The sequence below is a fragment of the Cebus imitator genome, unplaced genomic scaffold (assembly GCF_001604975.1).
Source record: "Cebus imitator isolate Cc_AM_T3 unplaced genomic scaffold, Cebus_imitator-1.0 Scaffold347, whole genome shotgun sequence".
Taxonomy (NCBI): Eukaryota; Metazoa; Chordata; class Mammalia; order Primates; family Cebidae; genus Cebus; species Cebus imitator.
The window spans coordinates 1,786,038-1,811,657 of NW_016107662.1; the positions used below are offsets into that span (position 1 = coordinate 1,786,038).

Genomic DNA, 25,620 nt, shown 5'->3' on the forward strand with positions numbered 1-25,620 from the left:
GTTGTCTGGTTTTTTGGTCCCCTTTTCCTCCTCCCACGTTCACTTTTGTTTTTACATGAAGTTATGTTAAGGAAGATTTTTATTTGTTGCTTTTGTATTAATTTGGATGGAGATGTGGCTAGGGAGACTAATTGTAGGATATTATTTATATATCCTTAGGAATTTTGCCTTGTTTTATTATTTGTCAATCTTACAAAAATGTATGTTAAACTTACCTATGTCTGCATCTTTAAAATTTATCATGAGGGCACAACTCTCTCTTAAGCTTTCTAATAAGACAGGTCAGTGGCTTTCAAATTTCTTGACAATGATGCAACTGCATTACATTCTGATATTGTCTGTTCTATTTTATTTCACTAGAAATCACACTGGCAACAACCCACTATATTGATTTCACAACTCATTAATGAGTTTTATGACCAGCAATTCGGAAAATATTGGTCAAGTTCTGCAGCGCCTTCGTGCTGTTTCATTTACTTAAAGGCCAATTCCCATTTTCTACCTATTTTTAGACATTCTTCTGACTTGTTATCTGGCCGGTTGAATTGGTCAATCATAAATTACTCATTTACACTGCTCCTTGTGCTTCCAGAGGGATATAATAACTTGTATCATAGTTCTTTACAGTCCGCAAATCATTCAACTCTCTAAAATCCTTACACATACATGTCAACTATGCACATGAGCTGTTCCTGTTTTGAAGTTGAGAAAATGAAGCAGAGAAAGGTAAACAGCTAGAAGATAGTGAGTTAGGTCTGTGGCTTCCTAGTCTGGGTTTGCTCTCGTGTCACGTCTGTATTTTCGTTATGTCAGTACCTTGTGGCATTTCTTTTCTTACTATATACTGTTTTCTGATTTGTTGTTATTAGGTCTAGAATTACTATATTCAACTTTGTTACACTGCCTAGGAGCCTACATATGAAGGCATAGTTTGCTCTCTGTCTCCTAGAATTGACTGCTCTTGCTGCTCCAAGATTCAGAAATAAACAGGAAATAGGCCTCTAAGATATCAAAGTCTATCTGCATGGCTATCTGTCTGCCAGCAACTTTAGCTGATATTTCTAACAAAGTGGCTAATTTAGACTGAAAGATAACATTTCACCAAAACTTGTGAAATTGGAACATGGCAATCAAGTACTAAATTTTCTCATATCACAAGAGGCAGAATATACTTTTGGTATATTTCTGTTTCTTAACTTATTCTGAAGTCTCCTTTCAGCAAATATAAATATTCTGACCCAGAGAAAACTTGCCAAGATATCAAGTATCTTAATCATTGGATATTTAAACATATAAACAGAATACCAGAACAATTTTTATGTATTCCAAATCTATATTATTTCTAGTCAAATCATATCAAACTTTTCTTAATTCCTGTGATAGTGACCCAGAAGAATCCTCTATAGCTGCTAAATATTAGCAATAACAGCAGCAGTGAATACGAGTACTGTCTAGCATTTAAAAGTTTTCAAGCATTTTAGAGCATGTTTTCTCCTCTGCTCCTCAGTGTTGTGGGTACAGTAAGTGTTACCGATTAGGAAACTGAGATCACTCTATTTAAACCTGAGCCTGACTCCCCTCCCCCCCCCCCCCCGCCTTCACTCCCAGTCTATCTCCAGGATTCCTAAACCTTACCCTGTTTTCATTTTTCTTTCTTTCCCTAGGAGTTGTTATCTTCTGACATGCCGTGTAATTTACTTATTATGCTTCATATATATTGTCTCTGCCAGCTAAAATGTAAGCTTTATGAGGACAGAGATCGTTGTATATTTGGTTCCCTCATGTATTCTAGATATCTAGAAGAGGGAATTGCTCATAATAGATACTCAAAAATATTGATTAAATGAATGAAGCTTAGAGACAGACTGTGCACATAAAGGGTGAATTTAACTAAATATATCAGTAAGTATAGGTTAGATTATGCTGCCATAAAAACAATACAAAAAAACCTCAATTGCTTGGCACTGAAGTATGTTACAATCTTTTTTCACCCAAAGTGACTTATAGCCCTATGTTGGTCTTTAGGGTAGCTGCTGTCCCTTCATGTGGTGACTTGGCATTCCAGGCAGCTTCAGTCTTGTGTTATCTTCATATCGACATACGTTTTTGTGATCCCATGAGGGGAAGGGAGCATGGAGAATCATTTACGGCTCTTAATTAAGCCCTTCTGCTTGAATGTAACACAGATTACTTCCATTCACGTTTCATTGGCCAAAACAGGTCTCATGGCAATGACTGTCTCAAGGGGACAGGGAAATGTAATTCTCCCGTTTGTCCAGGAAGAGGAGAATCAAAAATAATGAATGTGAGTGTTGTCCATGGCTTTGAGATAGAGGAAAAATACCTGATTTAGTTTTTTTTTTTTTTTTAAATGCTGTTTGTATCCTTTTTCTACTTGTTTGTTTTTGTGACATATTTGTAGCTGTTGCAACCAAAGGGTAATTAACTCTCTTAATGGGAATGGGTGGTAGTGGTGAATGAAGAGTAAGCCATATGCAGCCTTAGGGAATTTATATCTTTCTAAATTGGAAAATTCTGAGCAGAGAGATTATCTTTAAATCCAGAATGATTCATGAGGTTCACTGGAGTATTGATCCCTGGTGACTTTTCTCTGGATCAATAATCTGCAGTTATCCCTGTTGGACTTGATTTTGATAAGGGCCTTATTTTGGTCAATTGAAAACATTTATGATAAAAATTGTTACTTACCAAGCTTCAAATGCTCATATGGACTAAGTGCCATGCAGCACATTAACTGATTTCTATTCTGCATCTCTTGCAGATAGATATGATTATCAATTTAGATTTGTACCAGTTAGTGACCAAGCCAGAGTTAATTTAAATTACAAAGTGCTATAATTTTAACCCTTGTATATTACATTATTAACCATATTATTCTTCTTATGGCAAATACATTGGCTTCTCCTGCCCCTCCACCCCCGACAATAAAAGAGGACTTAAAAAAAATAAAAAAGAAAAGACGGTGCCACCGTCTATTCCAAAATGATCCAGTGAGCTTTTAGAAGTCAAACATTGTTTTGAACCATACACATTTTTCTCTTAATCCCCTCAGTCCTTAGTAATTCTTGGTGTGAGGTAGGTCCATACCACGTTGAATTCAGTGTTTCACTCTTCCACGCAATGCATGAATCATTAAGACATTTGTGTTTATTTTCGATTGTTGCCCTAACACATTACCAAAAACTTAGTGACTTAATCCAACAGAAATGTATTATTTTTCAGTTCTGTTGGTTGGAAGTCCAGTATGACTCTAACCAGGCTAACGTCAAGGTATCTATAGAATTGCAGGACTTCTGGAGGTTCAGTCCATTTCTTGTCTGTTCAGGTTATTGGCAGAATTCAGTCTTTTGGTGTTGTAGGGCTGAGGTCCTTGTTTCCTCACTGGCTGTCAGCTGAGGGCCCTTCCCAGCTTCTAGAGGCTGCCCTCATTCCTTGGCTCCTGGCTTCCTTCTTCCCTTTTGAAAGTTAGCGGTGGTGGAGAGAATCCCTCTCACACTTTGAAACTCCCTTGCCCCTTCTGTTACATCTCTTACCGATGATCTAGGGTAGTCTTCCTATTATAAAGCCCTCAGCCTTTATGCGAAGATCATGGAGGCAAAATTTCTGCCTGTGACGCCATTTTAATAGAGGCAACAGCTGGGGAGATAATTTATATCCTCCTCTAAAGCCTGATTAGGTGAAATTGTTTAAAATCTAGAGGTGTCAAAGTTAGAGGAAGTTTACATTTGCTGAAAATAAATATTTTCTTTTTTGAAGAGATATTTTGATGTTAAATTTTCACATTTTTATTATAGGTTTTTATAGGTACTTCATTGCATAATAATTTACATTTACTTTTCAAGGGAGAATATGCCACACTTGGTTTAATATAAATTTATAAAGAAATCATTTTCTTTCATTGTTAGCTATAGCAATTTTAAAAAAATTATTAGCGGAGTTTTTGTATTCCTCAAGGGACCTCTCACCTTAACTAACAATCATGCTTCTCAGAGGCTTACTCTGCCATAGACTTGAATATAGGAGAGGATAAAAAGTAATTTTAACAAAACTTAATTAGGATAATTAATCTGTTAAAAAATCTAAAGACGTTATTTACTCCAAAGGTGCCTATAAGTAATTAATGATAGCTATCTGCTATTCAGGAAAATCTATTTACACCAAAATTATATTTATTGATATATACAATGAAGGGTTTCACATCTGACTGCTTGTTCTAGTGAAAGGAGAAAAACAAATGAAAACACTTAAATTAATAACATATTGATATGACATTTTAATTGCTTTTATAATGTCTTCCAGAAAAAGAGTTTTCTCTTTGCGTGTTTGTGTATGAATTTACTTGTATGTGCTTGTTGTACATCCTAAAAATGAGATAGATTTTTACTTAAAAAAAAAAAAAAAGCTAACTAAAACTCTGATATTGATCCTTGTGCTAAGCAAATATTTGAAATCCCTTGGGAGGAAATTATGTTCTTGTTTTTGTTTTTCTTATAGGATTGCTTGAACTCCTGTTTACCTTTTGCAGTGAGACAAATGGGTCTTTGATTTTGTGATATTGCCAGCAGAGTAAATGCATGGCCATCATTCAAGCTAGATATCAGAATTTTCACACTAGAGTCTCTTGAGTGTACAATTCGTGTTCCCCACACTATTTCCAAGTGTGATATATCCTCTGATTTCAATTTAGAAAATTAGTGTTCTTGAACCCGGCATTAAAACAGTTTCATTTTTGGTGCCAGGTGCCACCTGTGGTCACATGCTTGTTTTTCCCACACCTTTCCTAGCACCTCTCGATAGATTTTTCTTTGGTTTATACCCCTTCGTTTCATTGTTCAGGGCGGCTTAGAGCTGTAAAGGCAGCATATGTTCATTCAGTACTATAGGCTACTTTCACTGATTTATTTTTAACTTTCAGTCCCTTCTTGACTTAAGTAATTGCTCTGGTACAAAGCTGTTATCTAATTTTAAACTGTGCACGTTTAACCTCCCAGTCACCATAACAAGTATTTGTTTAAATCGGCGTAGCTGCAGAGTAGCATAATTTTCACATGTGGCCCATTGAACCTGGACCCTTATTCCTGGTTTTTCATATGTACATGCTGTGACTTTTAGAAGATTTCTCTGCTTCTTAATTTGGAAAGTTACAGATATTTTTTTCAGTTGTATTTCACAGTGGTCAGTTTTAATGAAATAACCATCCGCTTAAATGCAAGAGACAAGAACTATCTGGGTTTGAAGTCTGGGTCTACAGGCTTACTACTTTTATGATTTTTGGCAAGTTATCCGCCCTACTTCCCAGTGCCTTCTTTCTAAAGCAGTATAATAGTTGAAAAATCTCATAAAACTACCTAATAATAGTCCCGGACTGTGAGCTCCGCAAGATCAAGGATTTGTCCTGTTTACTTCTGTCACCTCTGGACCTAGAACTGTGTATGCCATGCAGCAAGGCATGTTAAACTTTTGTTAAATTCAGCAAGATAATACATTGAATGCATTTAATACAGGGCCTGGAGCACAGTAATGATAACAATAAAATATGCTTAGGTGTTTTTTTCAGCATTATTAAAGCTCTTAAATATTATTGGTTGCACTTTAAAGATGACAAATTTCATTTTATAAATGTCTTTTGCAGAAGAAATATTGATCTCCTACTCAGCCATTCTATATTAACCTCAGATAATACTCCTTACAATGAAATAAATTTGGCCTCTCTCTATTCTGTCTGCCAACATAATTTCTGGGCTGACTCATGGGTATGAAGGAAAGAATGGAAATTAAGTCCTACCCCTGAAGGGGTATGTGCGTGCGTGTGTGTGTGTGTGTGTGTGTGTGTGTGTGTGTGTGTATATCAAACTGAGATGTAAGATGACTTGTCTCCTTTTAATTTTCCCAGCAGGTATGTTCAAAGCTTTCTTTTCTGTAGTTTCCTCTAATTCTAAGTAAAAGAAACTATATTTCCAAACTCAGTTCATTTATTTGTACTCTCTGACTTAAAACACTCTCACTCAGCTGTCCTTAGTAATAGTTTTAAAAGGACGATTTTTTTTCCATTTTATTTTCCAGATGGATTTTTATAGAGTTTCTGTGAGTGCTTCAGAATTTTAAAGCAAAAGGGACCTCAGAGATCAGCTCATCTTTCTCATCACTTTATCTTACAGATGAGGAAAGGAATTAAAAAGAGAAGTTAAACTAGTTAGTGGCAAATGTAAGATGTGAAAGAGATTTGTCTTTCACTGGTTTTGTGCTGCCTCCCTTGTTTAAAAAACACATTAAAAAAAAAAAAAACCCAAAGCTAACCACATATGAGGATGCTTCAGTCTTTCTGTTTTCTTTTTTCATCCAAATCTTTGCAGAGATTACAGTGCTAAAATGTTAGCTAAAGTATTGAAACAATTCTGTATGTATCGTGTTATGATGAAAATTATTAATTTAGTTATATCTTCTGTAATAACACCACGTGAGCAGAACTTGGTTCCCTGAAACATATTGCAGAACTTCTGTTTTATTCAGGATAAAGATTAGAATATATTTATTGTTTATGGAGTATATACCATATAAAACTTTCCTCATATAGCTAAAATAAGTCAATGTAATGTAAGGGATTTTTACATATGGATGTCTGCCTTAGTATATTTTAATGTATCTTTAATATTGAATAAAGAAAGGTCAGCCTTTATTGTCAGCCTCTGTTTTTTATAATGTTATCATCCATTTCCTACTTTTATTCATGTCAGAAGGTTAAAGTGGCATAAGTATCTGCTATTGCAAAATGTATTCTCACTTCACCTACAATCATAAATTCTTGAAAGATCAGTGGAATTACATGTGCTGTAGTCTTCAAGCTTCTGAGTACATTGGACAGTAATTCGCATGATCATTTTAATGTCTAGTCATACCACTCCCTAACTCTCTTTTCTTGTACAGCTGTTAGAAGAAGTCACAACATTCTTGAGGCAGCAGTAATCATAGACACAGCTGTCATGAATCTCTGAAAAGGGTTTTTTGAAATAATTCTATCTTCATTCATTTTGAAGTGTTGAAAACATATCGCTGCATTTAAATTTACTGCAAATTTTCCTGAGTACTTAAAACTTTTAGGCGTCTCTGCTAGAGAGGTAAGAATCAGTTTACGTGATGGGGCTGAGCCTTTTTGCTCAGTGTCAGCGTAAGAGCCCCTGTCCAGAACGGAGGGGCCTATGAGGGAACATGTCTGGAGATAGTAGAACCTCCCTCTTAGGCCTGTGTTCCACAGTCAGTCATGAATTTATGCAATTAATAATTATAGTGCAGAGTACAAACTTATCTTCTTATATAATGACTGTTGGAAATTTGTCGATCAAAGAGGTGAGTAGCATCCTTAGTTTTACATTTAAATATATACAGTAACAAATATATTACAGTGTAAATATTGAAATAAAACATACTTATTTAATATAAAGAGGCTTGTTATTTATAATATTAAGAATCAGTATCTAAATTTAAAGTAGCAGTGTTAACTGACTGTGTAACTTTTTGCAGTGACCTCCAGCAGCTCACTGAAAAGGATTTTTTGTGCATTAACATTTTTTATATTTTAAGTTTAGCTTAGTCAAATTCCTAATCATTCTTTTCCTCTGCTCCCTTCAGTTGGGTCGTCAGTGAGTTCAGTTTGTGTTGCAGCTAAGGTGTTATGCTGGGGCTAATCTCTGTAAAATGCTAGCATTTGTTCTTCTTTTTCCTTATCATCAATCTTTCACACTCATATCAAACCCCTAATGTATCAGCAGGTTTCCCAGAGCTACTGGTTAAAATTACCTTTGCTTTTGGTAAACTCTGAACCTTCAAGCCTCAGTGTTTTCAGTTGCCCCCCTGTGGATTCTGTGAAGCCTCTCTCTGCACATTCCTCACTGCCAGTCACTTGCTTTATGTCCTGAAACCAGGAGGAGAGCCCGTTGATTATTCCAGCTATACCCACCATCCTTCCTTAAACGGAGAGAACGTGTAAATATTTCCAATAATTGGTGTCACTTATGCAAACTATAGGTGAAAGTGGTTAGAACTCCCAAAGCAAGATAGCTTGTGTTTATTTTACACAGTAATAATACAGATATTTTAAACCTAGCTGTTTTCCAAAGTTCTTTGCTTTTCTGACACTGTAGAAATTGGCATATTTACTTGTTTGTCTTGAAAGCAAATGTGCTGCAGTTATATAATTTATATCTTAAAGTTGATCTCATTAATTTTCGTACATTAATAGTTCATATTTTATTTGTTTTATATCCTTCTGTTTGCATACTCTTTTTATATGTATATACTTTTCTTCATCACTTTGTAAATGCTTTTCTTTCATCCAGTCTGACTAGGGCTATTCCTTACTAGTAAAAATGGATTCCAATGCAGGTTGGATATCATGGGTCATGGTGCATGCTGTTTTCACCTTTTGCTTACTATAGTTTCCACACACAATTATTAGGTTATAATTTTATTCTTTTGGAAAACTGACTCCTGCCTTTGAGTATAATGCTTTGATTGTTGGTGTGAATTTTTTTGTTGCTTCTGATTACAGACCCCTGTTCAGTATTGTTAGTCTTATTAAGGGTTATAGTAAACACCTGGGGAATTCTTGAAAATTAATAGAAAAAGGAGAATGCCCTTTTTTCTTTGAATAACAACATATTTTTAGTAGCCCTTCCCTCAGGTAAATAAGATTCTAAATGTTCTCAAACTTTGATTTTTCTATTTGGCAAAAAGCCTTAGACTCATGATGATGAAATAGCCATCTAAGTTTGAAATTAAAGATACTCACTTTGAAAGTTGCTTAAATATTTTTATACTTCAAAATATAACATATATGCCTTTGTTTATTTTCAAGTGTTTAATAAATAACATTTTCTAAAACAGTCACACACAAAAAAAGTATTAGCACATCAAAGCAAGCAAACAAAAACAAAAATTATCTTGAGTGTCTTGTCTCCAAAAAGGTCTCAGTAGTAACAATAACTCAAGACATTTTTCCAGAGATGCCAGTGCCCCTTCACATTTGTTATTATGTAACCCTTTGATATATAAAAGTCTGTGGTGTTCTTTCTAAAGTGGAAGTAAGGCACCAAGTGTTACATCATTTGTTAAGAGCCACACTGTGTTCTACGGGATGTTTCTGTGAGAGTTAACAAATATGATTTATTTATGCATACTCTATTAAATTGTTATATAATGCTATTTATTTTAAAATAAATTATCTTAATTATTTGGGTTATGCAATCCATATTTTTTTTTTTAAATAAAGCCAATGTGAATTATTTAAGTAGGTATTCTTGTCAAAATTACTTTTTTCCCCTTAGGTATGCTTTCTAAATTTTTCTTGGATTGATCAAAAGGTCATAAAAGTTTAACCCACCACATTGTTTAGTACAGATGTTATGTACTATTTAAAGGTCAGGGAGTAAAGAAGAAATTAAAAACTTTTTAATATGCTCAAAAAAGAGTTTTCTGATCCTAATGAATTAACTTGGTGATGCTTTTAAATTCAAAATTTTGTATGTAATTTCTTACCACAGCCATGTCTTTATTTTTATACACCTCTTATTTTTTTTGGTTTGGTTTTTTTGCAGTTGGTACACCTTATTACATGTCTCCAGAGCGAATACATGAAAATGGATACAACTTCAAATCTGACATCTGGTCTCTTGGCTGTCTACTATATGAGGTAGGTAATGTTGATAAATTCGAAATACTGATGCAGTTTTACTTACTGTATTTCCTCTGTTGTTATAGTATGTACTTATTTTTTTCTGAATGTTTAAGAATCAGCTTTTTAATTATGAAGAATTATTTGTTGGGTTAGTAACTTTGTATAATGGAAATTAATAACTATACATTCTTATATATCTAATATATTTTTAAATTGTGTTCTTTTGATGAGAAGTTTATTTTTAAAACATTAACTTTTATGTTTATATAATGCTTTTTTTGTATATCTTGCATTTATAAAAATACACATTTGAACATCTATAAACCTTGATCCATGAATTACAGCAGAGGTATAATGGATTGGATTTAATACATATGAAAGTATAGTAAATATCTTTATCAAAATAGTATTTCACTTTTACACAGGTGTAATTTAGCATTAAGGATAGTATGCAAACAGATAGTTCTTCTAGGTTATCAATTTAATTTCCATGAGTAACAATTTGTGTGGGTAAAGCTCAGTGAAATCCTCTCTCTTTTGTTCCCACTGGTGATCATTTATCAAAGGAAGATGGAATCATGTAGGTAGGTCCTTTAGAAATGTTGGACTGTAGTAATTTGGATGTATAGAAGAAAGGATATTAGCAACACATTTTACATCTATGTTATAGAGCAGTGGTATAAAAGTATCTCAAGCTAGTGACTTCCGTAATTTTGTTTTAATTGAATGATAATTTTCCTAGGAATTTAGGCTTCAAATATAGGCTCTGAGTCAAAGCTGTTAATTAAAAATTAGTCTATATCTAAGTAGGTTTTAATAAAGTGAGGAAATATAATACATGGAAGCATTTTCATGTCCCTGTGTGGAAATCATTTTCGTATCTCTGTGTACATAACAGAAGTCTAAAGAGGATGGACAGATGCCAATGCATTTCTTACTATTATATTTTGTGTCTCTTGTCCTCCTGACTTAAATGAAATATATGGTGAAGTCATCTCTTTTAATTGTGCCACCGTTACTTGGAAGTAGAGCATTAGGAGGTGTTGTTTGACTTTTTAAGAATGCATGTCATGTTCTTTTATTATTTTGATTGCAGATTCAAATTTCCTTGAAAACCGGAAATTATTTATTTTGTCCTTTTTACCAAAGTGATTAACAACTACTTAAAATGAAAAGATTTTTAAATATTCTTAAATAAGCTCATACTTTGGATTATTTTTATTGTGAAGAATTATGAGTCATGTAACAAAACATGTTTTTATGTGTGCACAGGAGATTACAAGAGATTATGCTCACTGTGTTCTGTTTTGTTAATAATTTGTTACAATGCTGGAAAAAACTGGTTTGATTATATTGTTACTATAATGTTTAAAAGTAAGTCACTCTGTACATTTAAAATATTTTACACCTGTTAACCTTAGATTCCTGTAGGCCATAGTCTAATATTATCAAAGCAACATTTTCTCTTTAAATCCCTTAAAGTAAATAGCAAATTGGTTTCCAATAACTAGTTTAAATTTAGCAATAAAAAAGAAAAAGTTCTGTTGAAATAATAAGTGGTATTTGAGAGGGTGTTTGCATAATTCTTTTAGGTCTAGCAGACTCATGTCAAAACTGAAATAATTTATCACATTTTGAATTTGCCTTTGAGAGACAGTGTCCCATTTTTATGTGAATTTAAAATGCCATGGAAATAAAAATTACGTCTTTGGACATTCCTGCATCCATGAGTTATGTGTATTGTGGATGATTTTGAGTTAAGTATCTATCATGCTAACATGAGTTTTCATACCAATGCATTTTCTTGATTTCTCCATGCCAGCCTTTTAGAAGAACTAGAATTTTTCTAAAGATTTAATGTAACTTTATGTTCTATCTCTTTTCAGTTATGTTTCAATGTAATGTTAATAGAAATATCTAACAGTTTGGCTTTAAAATATTGGTCATAACATCACGCAGATATTTTATATTGTATCCCACTAAAAAGTTACTATTAACAATGAAGACATAGGAAGCCTTTTTTGAAAATGTAGTTTAAACTCAGAAAATTAGACTTTCAAATATTCCTGAAACCTCAAAAAAAAAAAAAAAACTAGCAGTACAATTTTAATTGATATGCAACAAAGTAGACTTTACTAATTAAAATCAAGATGCTGTGCTTTTGCTACACGGACCTTTACATGGAAAAGTAGGTTTTACACATTTCCTTTATTGTTCAGCGCAGCAATTGCATCCTTACAGGGTTGTAGGTTGGTGGCTTACAGTTCAAAAAAAAAGAGAGCTGCCACCAGCCCCGAAGACAGACAGTGGGCTTTCGTCCCTCCGACACCCCCAGAATACTAATCAGGAAAGTCAGACCCTGGAGGTCAGGGAGTAAGTCAATCATCCTAGCGATCGTCTCAGTGTGGAGGATCAAATTAGCCTGAAAAATTCAGCTGCTGGGAGGAGAGGGCGAGCAGCTGTCAGGGGCGGCATCGAGATGCACTAATGAACCAGATGAATAGTGCAAAAGCTTGAAAATAAAAACAGGACAGTTGACATTTTTCATCTGTCAAAGCAGGAGATGCATGAAAATATACTATTCCTGTTTAACTCCTTAGGGGACATTGAGATTTTTATTAACACTCTGCAGTACTGAGAAAAAGGATTGTAATGAATGCCTAGCATATGATAATGAATGTATGTACATTTACCTAAGGTTTTGCAAACACAGAGAAACTATAGTTTATATATACGGTGTATCTTTAAGGTACCATTTATCATAAAGTGTTTTTGCATTTAAAACAAAAATTATTATTGTTATTATTGCAGTTCTTTTGGAAATTTCCTCTCAGAGCATTTTATATGATTAGTGGCATTCAAATTGTTTGTAATTTTTTTCTCTTCATGTGAAACAACTCTTCCTAAGGTACTGCTTTATAGGTGTGTGCACGTTTATACAAAGCATAGGCAAGATAAAAAAATGTGTTGAGCTACTTTCCGGTTTTGCTTTCCAAACCCATCCCCGTCTCATCAAGGCTCTGAAGGAGTTAAAGCACTGTCTGGAGCACAGAAGACAGATGAGAGCCGTTTTCAGCTTGTCCTGTCCCCACTGACGCTCACTCAGTAGCACAGCAGGGCCCAGCGTGTTTCACACACACTCTGCCTGTCTGGGGAATGTACACATTGTCCTTCCAAAATCAAACTTATTAGCACGTGTAGAAAAGGGTGACTGACTTTGGGGCAGCCTGGCACTCCGTGTTGTATTCTTGCTGCCGCGGTTCAAAGATTTAGAAGGTTTTGAACAGGATGCGAACATTTTAAATTGAATTTTTAGTTTGTAACCCTGCTTACCACAGGACTCGCTTGCACTTTAAATGTCAAGTTAGAACCTTGTCTTAAAATACATTTAAATTCAATAATGTCTTTTTTAAAGTTGCTCATCCTTCGAGTCATGTTTTTCTGCATAAAAATCTCATTTGGAAGCCTTGAATTACAGCTATGATTCGTAGAGCTTTTGAACATATTTAATGTTTTTGAGACATTGTCAAAAGAAAAGAGTTCTAATTAATTGTAAACTATTTGGGGATCAGTTATTATATTTATATTGAGAAGACTTTGTTTTCTTCTCAGAATAACCTTTATTCAGAAACTAATATACAAGAGAAAATGCTCTGTATCCTCTTCCCTAAGCAAGATTTCAATTCAGTTTTAACTTCAGTTTCATGTTTGTTTTATATGGTTGAGCTATACGGTGTAATGGCGATTTTGTCATGAGCTATACCAGTTGTTTTTATGTCATTACAGGTACAAAGAGTTTTAAAATTACGTGTTATTTTCTTAATGTTTTATGTTGATTTGTATGTAAAGAAATATGCTATTTCTCTATTTTAGGGAATTTTAAATGTTGAAAAAAACCCCAAAAGTTGCAGTAAGATTTTTAACTCTTAACGAATATCCCCAGAAAGGGATATTCATAAAAATCAAAATGCCCAGATAACTTTATTTGAAATATTTGTAATTATTTTCTACCCCAGTATAATATACTTGACGAAATCACCTTTTAAGTTACCATGTAACTATATCAGTTTCATTGGGGACATTTTACAGATGGCTGCATTACAGAGTCCTTTCTATGGGGACAAAATGAATTTATACTCGCTGTGTAAGAAGATAGAACAGTGTGACTACCCACCTCTTCCTTCAGATCACTATTCAGAAGAAGTAAGTCTTTTCCAGTCCACATGTTTGTCCGTTGTTCATTTTGCTAACATTTTTATTTTATTAAGAAATTTTACTTTATCTGGAAATGCAAATGAATGGCATAGGTGGCAGAACTAGTACTTTTTATTCTGTTTTCATTCACCTGGAGACTTGCTGTCTGAAGAGTCGACTGCACTTCATAATGTGTAGTGGAACACAACCCAGCGTGTGGTGTAAAATTGGCCACTTTCTAGGTGTGATAAGAATAGTAGCTGACTCTGCAGTGTACTCAACGATGCAAAGGGCAGAATTAATGCTCATACCTAGGCTCTAGTTAATCATCATGTTCGATGGCCCCTCTTAACAGGGCTAACTCCTTATTTTCACAGTTCCAGACCCACACACAGTTGTAACTTGCTATTTTGGCAGAACTTCCCATTCATCCATGTTTTCCAAAACTCGAAACGTGCATCTCTTAACTACGTATCTCTGAACCTTATTCTTTAAGCCTTACCTTCCCTCCTTTGACAATACCTGTCCTGTCATCACCTCACTGCTATACTCAGATTCCACTAGGGAAATATTTTGAGGTTATCATTGTAGACGTGTTTAAAAAGTGTGTTAACTGTGGCTGAAAATCTTAGAAGGCTACCTTATTAAGATGTGAGTCTGAATGCTTGCTTGCTTTAGTAACCCATTGAAATGAGTTGTTTTGGCTCTACCCAGTGTCCATTCTTTCATTGAACAGAACGTCTCCCATTTTAGCCTAATACATCATGATTTTACCAATAGTTAAGGAGGAGGTATGCAGAATAGCAGTATCTCAGGTCAGCTAAAATGTTTCATATAAGCTCTTTGTGGAATACTCATCGGGGACCTACCCAGAGAAAATAGTGTCTTGAGTTAGGACATCCCACCGTCTCATGAGCAACAGATTTTTTGCCCCAGGAAAATGGAAAGGAGAAAAGGAAAAATATAAAACAATTATAATGTTCACTTATTAGGTAATCATGTCAGTCTTTCTATTGTGAAATGAATAGCATTGGGTCTTAGTATTATATAAGGAAATTTGAGTTCGTGTAACTTGAATAATAAATATCTCTAAAGAATTTTCACCACATGTAAAGCGTTTGTGTTCCTAGAATATAATAGGCACTTTTTCTTCTGGCAGTTTTGATACTGATAATCAGTGATGCCTGTTTTTTGCTCCATAGCATTTGTATTCAGGTAATTAGAATAAACTCTTACACAGCAGTGATGATAATTTAAAAGTATTATCTTTATTTGATGTTAATAGTATTATGTTAGCCATTTTTAATTACTATTTTGGGTATAGACTATAAATATGGCATTTCACAAAACCAACTTCAGAACCGTAGGCCTGGAAATACAGTAGGGTGTGAACAATAATGCAAAATGATAGCAAGAATGTCAGGGGCCTTTCTTTGTTGTGTCATTCATGCTGTCTTCTTTTTTCCATGAAGCGCATGAATATTTCACATATCTGCATCCTCATCCCCTATTCTTCTTGACTAATTTTCAGACTGTCTGCATTTGCATTTCACATGGTAGCTGATTAGGAGATGCCGAGTGCAGCAGCGAAGCCTCAGCAGGCGGTTACCATGGTGACCTTCAGCAGGATTTTAATGATGCTACCACTAGTGGTTCGTTGAAGTCGGCCTGCCTGCAGGGCTACTTCACTGCAGCTAAGTGTGAAGTTGGATACGCGGATCCTCAGCCAAGGGGCAAATATCAAAGTCTGGCCCAGATAGAAGGTCTTAGAGTTGGGAAAGGAAAATGGATTCCACTTTTTACTTCCCTCTATATAGTTTCCAGTTTCGAAAAGAGCTGTAAAGCAAAACACATTATATGGTGTACTTTCCAAAAAAGTGTGATTCCTCATATTGGTAAAATTTGTTGTCATTCCCTGATGAAATAGAAAGCTGTAATTTCTAGGTAAATGTGGAAAATAATTCTTACTAAGGAAATGAATATAAAAATATGCAGACTGTATAACAATGTTACTTTAATCTGTTTAGTTATGTAGAAGAGTTCTCAAAATAAGAGCTTTGAAATGCAGATAAATAAATATTTTCTCTTCTTAAGTAGCAACTCAAATTTCTTTGTAAAATAATTATTCAGAGTTCATGGTAGCCAAAAATCCCAAATTTGGAAGTATAATAATGTCTTAAATATTTTTGATAATTTAGATCTTTTAAAAATTCAAATTACTGTTTAATTTGTTAGTATGGCAAAATACAGGAACCAATAAAAAGTGAAGTACAGAGTTTTTCAACAGTGAACTTTTAATGAAAAGACAGTTTATTTTGTTAATTTTATAGGTAAAATGGTAACAAACTATGTAACTATTTGAAAACTAAAAAATTTTAAGCAAATCAATTTACTAAATATGTATTTGCAAGCTTACCAAATTTACTTAGCTACTGCCAAATTTTTAAGGCCACTGCCCAAACAAGATTTTAAGGGAACGTTTTGTGAGAGTACTAGCTATACGTGCCAATCGGCCTCAGTTGATAGGAATTCTAAGGAACCCTACACAAATTATTTCTAGACATAGTCATTCTATTTAGAAGAACTCGGAGTTTCAAAGTTCGGATTTTTTTTTTCCTATATTATATTCTAAAACATGTATAACAGGTAAGCATTAAAACAAAAAATGAGAAGTAGTTTTAGAAAAATAAGCCTGTACGTCAAATCTTTTCTTTGAATTATGCTAGACTTAGTGTGTACAAATGATTGGGGTTCCAGATTGAAGTATTTCATCTACACATGAATGATATTAGGGAATCTATATTTTGTGGCTTATTTAAATATTTTTCTTTCTGATTTCTTTTGGTGTTTTGTATTTTTTCCTTTTTCTAGTAATGATCTCATTCATGTATTAATGGACAGTTACTATATTTAAGCAAGGGTCCTGGGTTGAAAAGATATCTTTCCTTGAATATCTCTCAGTTTAAGTGAAACTTGGTATTGTTGGTGACAGTGAAGCAAACATTTACTTATGTATAAGGAATTGTGACTCAAAAGCCTCATAAACGGACCTGGGCTCATCTCTCAAGGATTGTTGATCATCAGATATTCTTTTCTTATTTTTCTAACTCTATCAATGCAAGTTCCACTAGAAGTTCCATGAATTTTCATGTTTTTATAGATGATGTTTCCTCTTTCGGAAATACCTCTTTCCCTGTTCTTTACCAAACAAACTCATTCTTTTCCTTTCAAATATAACTTGTACATAAAGTTTTCCTGTGTGGTTTTCCCTGACCTCCTTTCTTCTCTTCCTGTTACTTCCTCCCTTGGCAGTTACACCATGTTGTAGTAGCTTCCTTGCACGGATGCCTCCCCTGCAGGCTGTCAAGCTCCCGCCATTGAGGATCAGTAACTCTGCTACTCATCTGTATATCTCTAGGGCCTGGGGCCAACACATTTTTAAAGGCTTAGTAATCAATTGATTGATTGATTGAGGGAGTGAGGGTGGGAATCTGAGTTAAAGGAATAAATTTTTTAAAAGAATGGATGAACCAATAAATGAGAACTGAATGAGCGAGAGAAACTTCTCCGAAGAACTCTCTCTAGAGTAAGGCAGAAAATTACTTGCAAGATAGGCCAGAGGATGTGATAGTTTTCTTTGATTGATATTGCTTCCTATTTTATATAAGCATCATTATCTCTGTAATGCCAAGTGTGCATTTACTGGGAAATAAGATAAATAGACTGTTTTCCTTCAGTTTCAGTATTTAATTTCTTTGAGAGACATTGGAGTAGTCACCAAAATTATGCATTTGTTCACTAGCTTATCTTATGAATTCTAAGTAAAAAACAATAGTAAATAGCTATATTGTTAATTATTTAGAAATTTAACTGATGCTGTTAAAAATGTCAGCGTTAATATCAAACAAAATATATACTTTGTTTCATTCAATACTTTTTGTTATTAAAAATTTCTAGTTTGAATACAGAAAGCATAAGAACAGTTGACACAGTGGTGCCTCAGTGGTTGCTTTTAACAGATTTCATGTTAGGTTAGAGGAGATAGCTTTGGAAGCAAGTTCTGTAAGTTGAGTACAGGGTTTACAGGTGAAAGTTTAAGAAATGGAAATGAGAAAGAAGTATAAAGCGTGCCCTTGGTTCAAGAAAATTGGGTAGAGATAAATTGAAGACTAAAGACAGTGCTTTGAGTAAAAAAGAAATTTAAGCACCTGTCAAACATTGGAAAGATGGTTAAAACGTTTTTAATAAAGTAGACCATTGTTACAACAACACTTGCTGATCTGCACTACTACTACTAAATAAATAAACATCTGCTTACTATGGCAGATGTTTATCTATTTAGTAGTAGTTTTAAATGTATTATAAGAAAGACTGATAAAGGATACAATATTTCAGTATTTGTGGTTATTGTGATTATATTCTGATTATATTTTCAAAAACTTACTAGTTTAGTAAGTCTCATTAATGCTTTTTATAGGTTAAGAAACCTAAAAATTCTGATTTTGGAATCAGAATTTTTAATCCAGTGATTAGTTTTCACATTACGTAATGTCTCTTTTGTTTTACATTAAATTTGTGTTCATTGTATGACGTTATACCTCCAGCCCATAGACAGAAAACTTTGTTATTTAAAAAAAATCAAGTAATGAGACTACTCAAAAAAATTATACCATAAAGTATCAACCTGAAAGGTCACATTCAATCAAAGAACTAATAGAGAATGAATGAACCATAAATGTTCACCTCATAAATGCTAATGAATATATTTTGGTTTTACCTCTTTTCTGTTATTTTTGTCTTCCTCTTTCAGGTGGACAGTGTCCCTCTCCTTTTTTTTTTTTTTTTTTTTTTTTTTTTTTTTCACTTTTTTTTTTTTTTTTTTTTTTTTTTTTTTTTTAAGTTAGAGAAACATAGGCAGGAGGGGAGGGTTCTTTCTGGCCTCTCCTGAAATAGTTTAGCAGTGCAGCCTGGTAATATCTTTCCTGCTGCTTCACTCAAATGTTTACAAATTGCTGACATCATCTCCACTGTTGCTGAAACAAGAGAGGTCTTGATTTTCTGGTGTATTTAAAATCAACACAGGGATTAAAAAGTTAAGATTTTTTCTATGGTTGATTTTGTATGAATAACAATAGTAAATTTTTAATGGAAATAAACTGATTTCAGATATTTATAGGTTATTGGAGAATATAATATGTTTATGTGGCTTTGAATAAAATTACAATACTGAATTTTTTTCACCTTTTGAAATCACGTTTTATTTAATCCAGTTGTCAATTTTCCTGTTAAAGAAGGGTAACTGCATCATTCCCATTTTACATATGTGTAAGTAGAGACCTAGACAATGTTTAGAGCAAATACTGGACATCACAGTGGTACCCGTATGGCATGGCATTGCCATTTGTGTTATAAGAACACAGAGCCCAAAGTAAATTCTCAGGTGTTTTATGAATGAGCATTTCATGATTTCTACTCTTAGACTTACTAATTCTTTATTTTTCTCCTCTCTGTTCTTAACCCTTTCACTCACCATTTTTATCTGGAATCTCCTTCTCTAGAGGCATAGCAGGTGAGAGGGCAGAGTCACAATGAGGCATTTGCTTAGAACACTCTTCTGACTCATGAAAACTCAGGGACAATGTAACATTGAAAGGAAAGTACAAGGAAGCTACAGAAGGGTAGGAGTTACTGCTACCTATCTGAGCATGAAAGACCAAGCATGTATCTCAACATAGCAAATATGTTGATCCATAATATATTGAACAAAAAAAGTTATGGTTTGTCATAATTTTACTAATACTTTATTTTCAAATGGCTACTATTAAGGAAAGGAAAACACTAAATGAAAGCTTTAAAAATTATAACTGGGTTTCAAAAAGAATATTTATAAATAATTTTTGTTTATTTTCAATTTAGAATATGTTTAAAGAAGATTTTTAAGGGAGTTAAGTCAGTAACAAAAACTATGACGAAAGAACTGCTTTATGTAAATAGAAAAAAAGATGAAAGTGTCAGGTAGAGATTATTTTTACATTTTTGAAGTTAAATTAAGTTTATAAAACTTTTTTATTCATTTGAGCAGTCCAAATATTTTTAGTTTGTAATTGCTAAACTTACAAATTTTAATAGATCTATGTAAGTTTTCTGGAGTTGTTACTGTAAATTAACCAAAGTTGTTTAAATTGGTGTTAGAGGATTTTTTTCTAACACATTGTCCTAAAATTATTTAAAAGAAGGACATTATTTTATATGGCACAATGTCGGAAGGTAATTCTGAACAAACATTTCTGTAGTCTCTGCAACCATGTAATCAAATCCTGAGATAAGAACGTTTTACTTTAAAATGTAGATATATATGTAATAAAATCAGTAATATATAATTGTGCCATTATTTATTAAAATTAGCAGTGTTGTCTCAAACACTATTAATAACATTTGATTTTCTTTCCTAGAAATTGTTTCAGTAAATTTAATATTCTCATCACTTACAACATAACATCAGTTGGCCACCTTGCTGATAGTTGCCATATAAGATTAGACCTTTAAGCTTTGAATCTTCTATTTTTGTTTAAAATACATAGTTAAGCAAGCCCTTTGTTCACCTGTGCTTCTGAAGTGACACTGGGGACTTGCTCATTGAAGACATGAATCCAAAACGGTGTCCTATATTTCACATGTCCTATGGGATCCTATAAAAATCATGTAACTTTCTGTAAGACTTTCACAGTTTTCAAAAGACACTGAATGATCTTCAGCTGTGAAATAGAGACATTACATTACCTTATATCTGTGTAAGATTACTTTCTTTCCCCTTTGCCTCTACCCCCAAGTCAATCACTAGTGACACTTTGGTGTACCAGTAAGATACGCCTAATCATTTTGTATAAATATCTAAAGCTCCAAAATATAGTGTACTTTAATGTATTAGACCCACTTTGGGGTGCTAAAATGTGTCCTTGGGTAGATGGAAATTGGGTATATCCGGGAGACTGACATAACATAATTGGTCTCAGAGGGATTAAGAGGGGGGTGAAAAAGGAACAGTACCAATAGCACTAGTCTTTATTATTCTGTTGAGAATTGTTAGTGACCTAAAGCTGTAATGCACAAAGAGCCCTATTGTTATTACCTGTACGTGACTGAACTTGATCTGTAATTGGGTTATCACCCTGACAACAATGACTGTTAACACTGTCTTCTTTTTAACATTTCTGGTATCAACCTATTTGCTTTGATATCTCTTTAGAACTATATAGATCACAATATATTTGTATTTTCTCTACTTTATTGACAACATTCATTTCTTTATAGCTAATGACCTCATAATCCCTTAGAAATGTTACAGAGAATCCATTTTATTTTTACTTTATAAACTTTGTTTCATTTAAGTGTTTCTATGTTGCTTTTAAAATGTTTGAGAAGCATCTGAATTAAACAGTTTTCACTGATTTTGTAAAGGCTTTTGTATATTCAGACCTTTACTTTGCCTTATTTTAAACATATTATATAAAACAATTTTTTATAAAAGCAACAAAGTAGACTTTTTTTTTTTTTTTTTTACAAACAAGTCAAAAGTAATGCAAACTAAGTTTTCTGAGATAACATAAACCATGAAATGCTTACTTGTATTTATTCTTATCAGTGTTGCAATATCTAATGATATTGGAATTATTTCTACAATTTAAAGCAATAAATGGAAAGCTAACTCCCACAATCAAGCACACATTTTTTTGAGCAAGTGATTGACTAGTATTATTAGAAAATGAAACCTGACATGAAGGAATATGTATCAAATTCTTAATACTATTATCTAATCACATTTTCCTAGAACATGGGTTAATAGTGTAGTACTTAAAATCATTCACAGTATTGGATAAATATTAAATGTTTTTTAAATAACTTTATTCCTTCCAGAGGTTTACAGAAACTATTTTAAAAATGTAAAAAAAACACTGAGGGAAATCGCTAGGATCATTATCTCGTTTTGATTATTTGATATCTGAAAAAGGGAAAAAACTTAGAGGCATTTCTTATGTTCATCAGGTTACTATATAAATTTATAATCTGGAATAAAGAAATTGTTCTATGATAAAAATCAAGTTTATTTTATTTGGAGGGAGTTTACTGCCATTTTCATGAGTCAGATTAGAAATAACATTAAAAATATCATCTTGTCATAATAATTGAATATTTTGGTGTCATTTAAGTATATCTCTCACAGAATAAAGTAGGCTATATCTTATTGGGAATTCTGCAGAACTCTTGAGAAAATTTTTTGGTTTGATTTTTGATCACAATTGGCCTATGAAATGTGAAGGCAGATCCATTAATTTTAGAAACCAGAGGAACTGGTGTTAGAGTTAGCATTCTTTTGAAAATCAGATAGCCTCACAATCTGTCTTTGACTGTGTGGAAGGCCATCCCACCTTTGTGCAGAGGTGGCCGTGAGGGACCCTGCAGATCAAGTTAGAATTTTCTCTGGCAATATAATATAGTACTGTATTTAAAAGCTTGGGCGCTGGAGCTAGACTGCTTTATTTCAGATCCAGGCTTTGCCCCTTGTGCCGTGGTGGCCTTAGGAATGTTACGACTCTTTAAAATTGTATATACCAGTAGTGTCCACCCCATAGAGTTTTTATGAAGATTAAGTAAATTAAATCACGTAAAATGCATAGAATGGTTCATAAATATTAAATATTACCTTTTAGGAGATAGTTTTTCTTTAGCACTGGAACTAGCATTTATTTGAAATCCTAGAGATATCTCAAAGAGCATAAAGAGATATCTTTTGATCTGAAAATGTTCAGGGGACTGTATTTTCAGTTCTCCATTGGAGTCTTAGAAAAACTAATAATTCAGTGGAATATCCAAGTCTAAGTAATATAACCCCAGATATGTTCACTAGCTGCAAAAAGTGCACCGCTTCGTAACCATGAGTCAACCTATTACGTATAGTTATTTAACAAAGTAAAAATGGATTTTCTTTTCTAATGGATGAATTTTAAACCTTAGCTCTTAATACAATACCCGGTTTATAATATACACAGGTGACTATTTTATCCTCCTATTCACGATGGCAGGGCCACAAATAACTCTACCACCTTAAAGTGATATTATAGTTTTGTATTCATTAAAAGAAGGAGATGTGGCCTTGTTTGTAATTGCTGTTTAGTCTTACAAGGCTATTCATGGATCCATATGAATTCACATTTTTAAACCCAATTATTAACATTAAAGGCATAAAATTTTACTTGTGATTTTTTTTTTTTCCCCTTGTTATACCAAAAGATTTTTGCAACTGATTTTTCCCCCACTAGAGTAACAGGTCTGTTTAAGTATATCTTTAGAACAACCAATAGTTATCTGACAAATACCAAGGAAAATAACATGAAATTAAGAATTCAGCCTTTATAAGTCTCCTATTATGTAATTCACAATCCACTTTTCTTCAAAAAAGATTTGAGATAATTTATAGCAACAGACATGACTTATCTGTAATTAAAATGGATATATAAGTAAAATTCAGAACCAGGATTGGAAGGGAACGGAAATGTATACCTGTTATGACCAACAGAGTTGCTGTGTTGAGGTTCTCACTTGGTTATTGCTTCCTTTATCTCATGGCACAAAGGGAAACATAGTAAGCAAATTAGTTGCTGCTTATAAAGGGGAAATATACTATTAATAGTTCCTCACAAAAGAGAAAGTTGTCTCCTATTGAATTATGGTAGAAATATCTTATATGAATATCTGTGAGTAATGTACCAAGCAGTGTCTTCAACATCAATTTTATAGCAAATGCCTAAGTGATGTTTGATGAAATCCAAAAGCGCATATAAAAGCACCTTTTTGGAAAGGTGATTTGTCAGCAGGATAAACAAATGTGCTCCCAAGATGCAGCCTTCTGGTGGTCTAACTAAAGGACAGAACTTAGATTATCCAAAGTTGTAAAGATGACTTTATTCATTACAGAGTCTCCCCTAAATTTCAATTCCTAACACAAATTTGATAGAACCCACTACGTGGCATACTATTTAAGGTTATATACTCTTTGGCAAGAACGTGGATTCTATTCTTTTGATTTGCTTAGAGGAAAACAAAGCATGTCAGGTGGACACCCTTAATGAAATTTGAGCCACCTTACCTCTGTGAACAATCTCTGAGTGGAATAAACTACCCATGTTACTTTCTCCATTCTATGATGACCTGTTAGCATCTAGTCACTCATGTGTCCTGATTGGAATTCAGGTGATACCTTAAATCAAGTGTCATCCCGTTATCATGGAAATGATTTGAAATTAGTGTTACTACTAATCATCATGTATAAATAGCTGTATTAAGCATCATGAGAAATTTGAACCAAAAGACCAAGTAGGTAAAAGTAAAGAAGCTGTCAGCAGTGGCATGTGGTAAAAGACCTGCGTGAAAAAAATCGAATGACTTGAGTTCCAACTCAAGTCCCACCATTAATTTTTTAATTCACCCTTGGATTTTTCATCCGTAAAATGAGACTGTTGTGGGAGATTACAATACTTTAAATAGAGCTGTTAAAAATAAAATTATATGGAAGATTTTGTAAAATGATAAGTTCTACATCGCCCAGGCTGGAGGCTCACTGCAACTTCCACCTCCTGGGTTCAAGCAATTCTCCTGTCTCAGCCTCCTGAGTAGCTGGGATTACAGGCATGAGCCACCACCCAGCCTAGAATATTTTTATAATCCAGAACGATATCTGCCATTAAGCAAGACTAAATCAACACATGAGTATTTAAGAGAATTGTACAACTAAAAATTACTGTTTAATATAGTTTAACAACTTTTTACTTGAGCTGTCTCCTTTATCTTCATAATCTAGATATGGTAGAGTCACAAAACATATTTAATGTGTGTAATTCAGTTGTCTTGACATGAATGCGGAATTAAACCCAAAATTCAGGAATTCATATTTCTACCAAAATCTCAGTGTGTCAGTATCTCAAATGTGATATCTTAAAAAAACTCGAAGTGTCCTTCTTGCCCTCTCAAGGCCACACCTCCTGTAGTGTTACCACTTCTGTTACCCCACTTCAGATACCCTCGTGAATACTTCTGATGAATGCTATTTCTTGCCTGAAATCTTAGAGGAACTTAATTGAGCATTCTGCTGGCATCGTTCTCTTTTTGCCTGTCTTTGCACCAAGAAAATATGTGCTGAAGCCCAACTCTAATGGTCTCTCGCGCTTGCCTTAAATACTGATTTCCCATTGTCTATGTGAATAGATTTTAAACCCCTTAAGGCTTTCTCTTCTTTGGCCCAGCTTATCACTTCATCCCTGCGGCTCCGCAGTCATGCAGCAGTGCCTGCCATCGCTTTCACACACGTCATACTTTCGTTGGCCAAGAATCGTTGTTCATTCTGTTATCTCTGCTTAGAATTCTCTCTACCCCTTTTATATATTAAGATTATGTTTTTGCTTCAGACCTCAGCTCAGATACTACGTCCAAAAAACCTTTTCTTTTTTCCTCAGCCAGAGGTTATCATTCTTTCATTCATTCCACAAGCCACTGAGTACTTACCATTCATCCAGCATCCACCCTCTAGATCTTGCAGTTTAATAAGTGAACACAGACATTTAATGAATTACAATAAAGTATTCTAAAGACTTTAATACAAGTATATGAAGGGTACACTGTGGTCCAAGTAGAATATAGTAAGTTCCATGTAGCAAATACAATAATGAGGAAGGACTTTAGAG

The 25,620-nt window shown here is 33.7% G+C and overlaps 1 protein-coding gene across 5 annotated transcripts in view; it reads left to right on the plus strand.

Moving 5' to 3' along the window:
- Positions 1–25,620, plus strand: part of NEK7 (NIMA related kinase 7) — a 150,384-nt gene that overhangs the window by 117,332 nt on the left and 7,432 nt on the right. For all 5 annotated transcript variants that reach the window (XM_017506068.2, XM_017506071.2, XM_037730489.1 and 2 more), the window contains 2 exons: positions 9,612–9,706; positions 13,781–13,894. In XM_017506068.2, the coding sequence (XP_017361557.1) occupies positions 9,612–9,706; positions 13,781–13,894 (209 nt within the window). The remainder of the gene's footprint in view (positions 1–9,611; positions 9,707–13,780; positions 13,895–25,620) is intronic.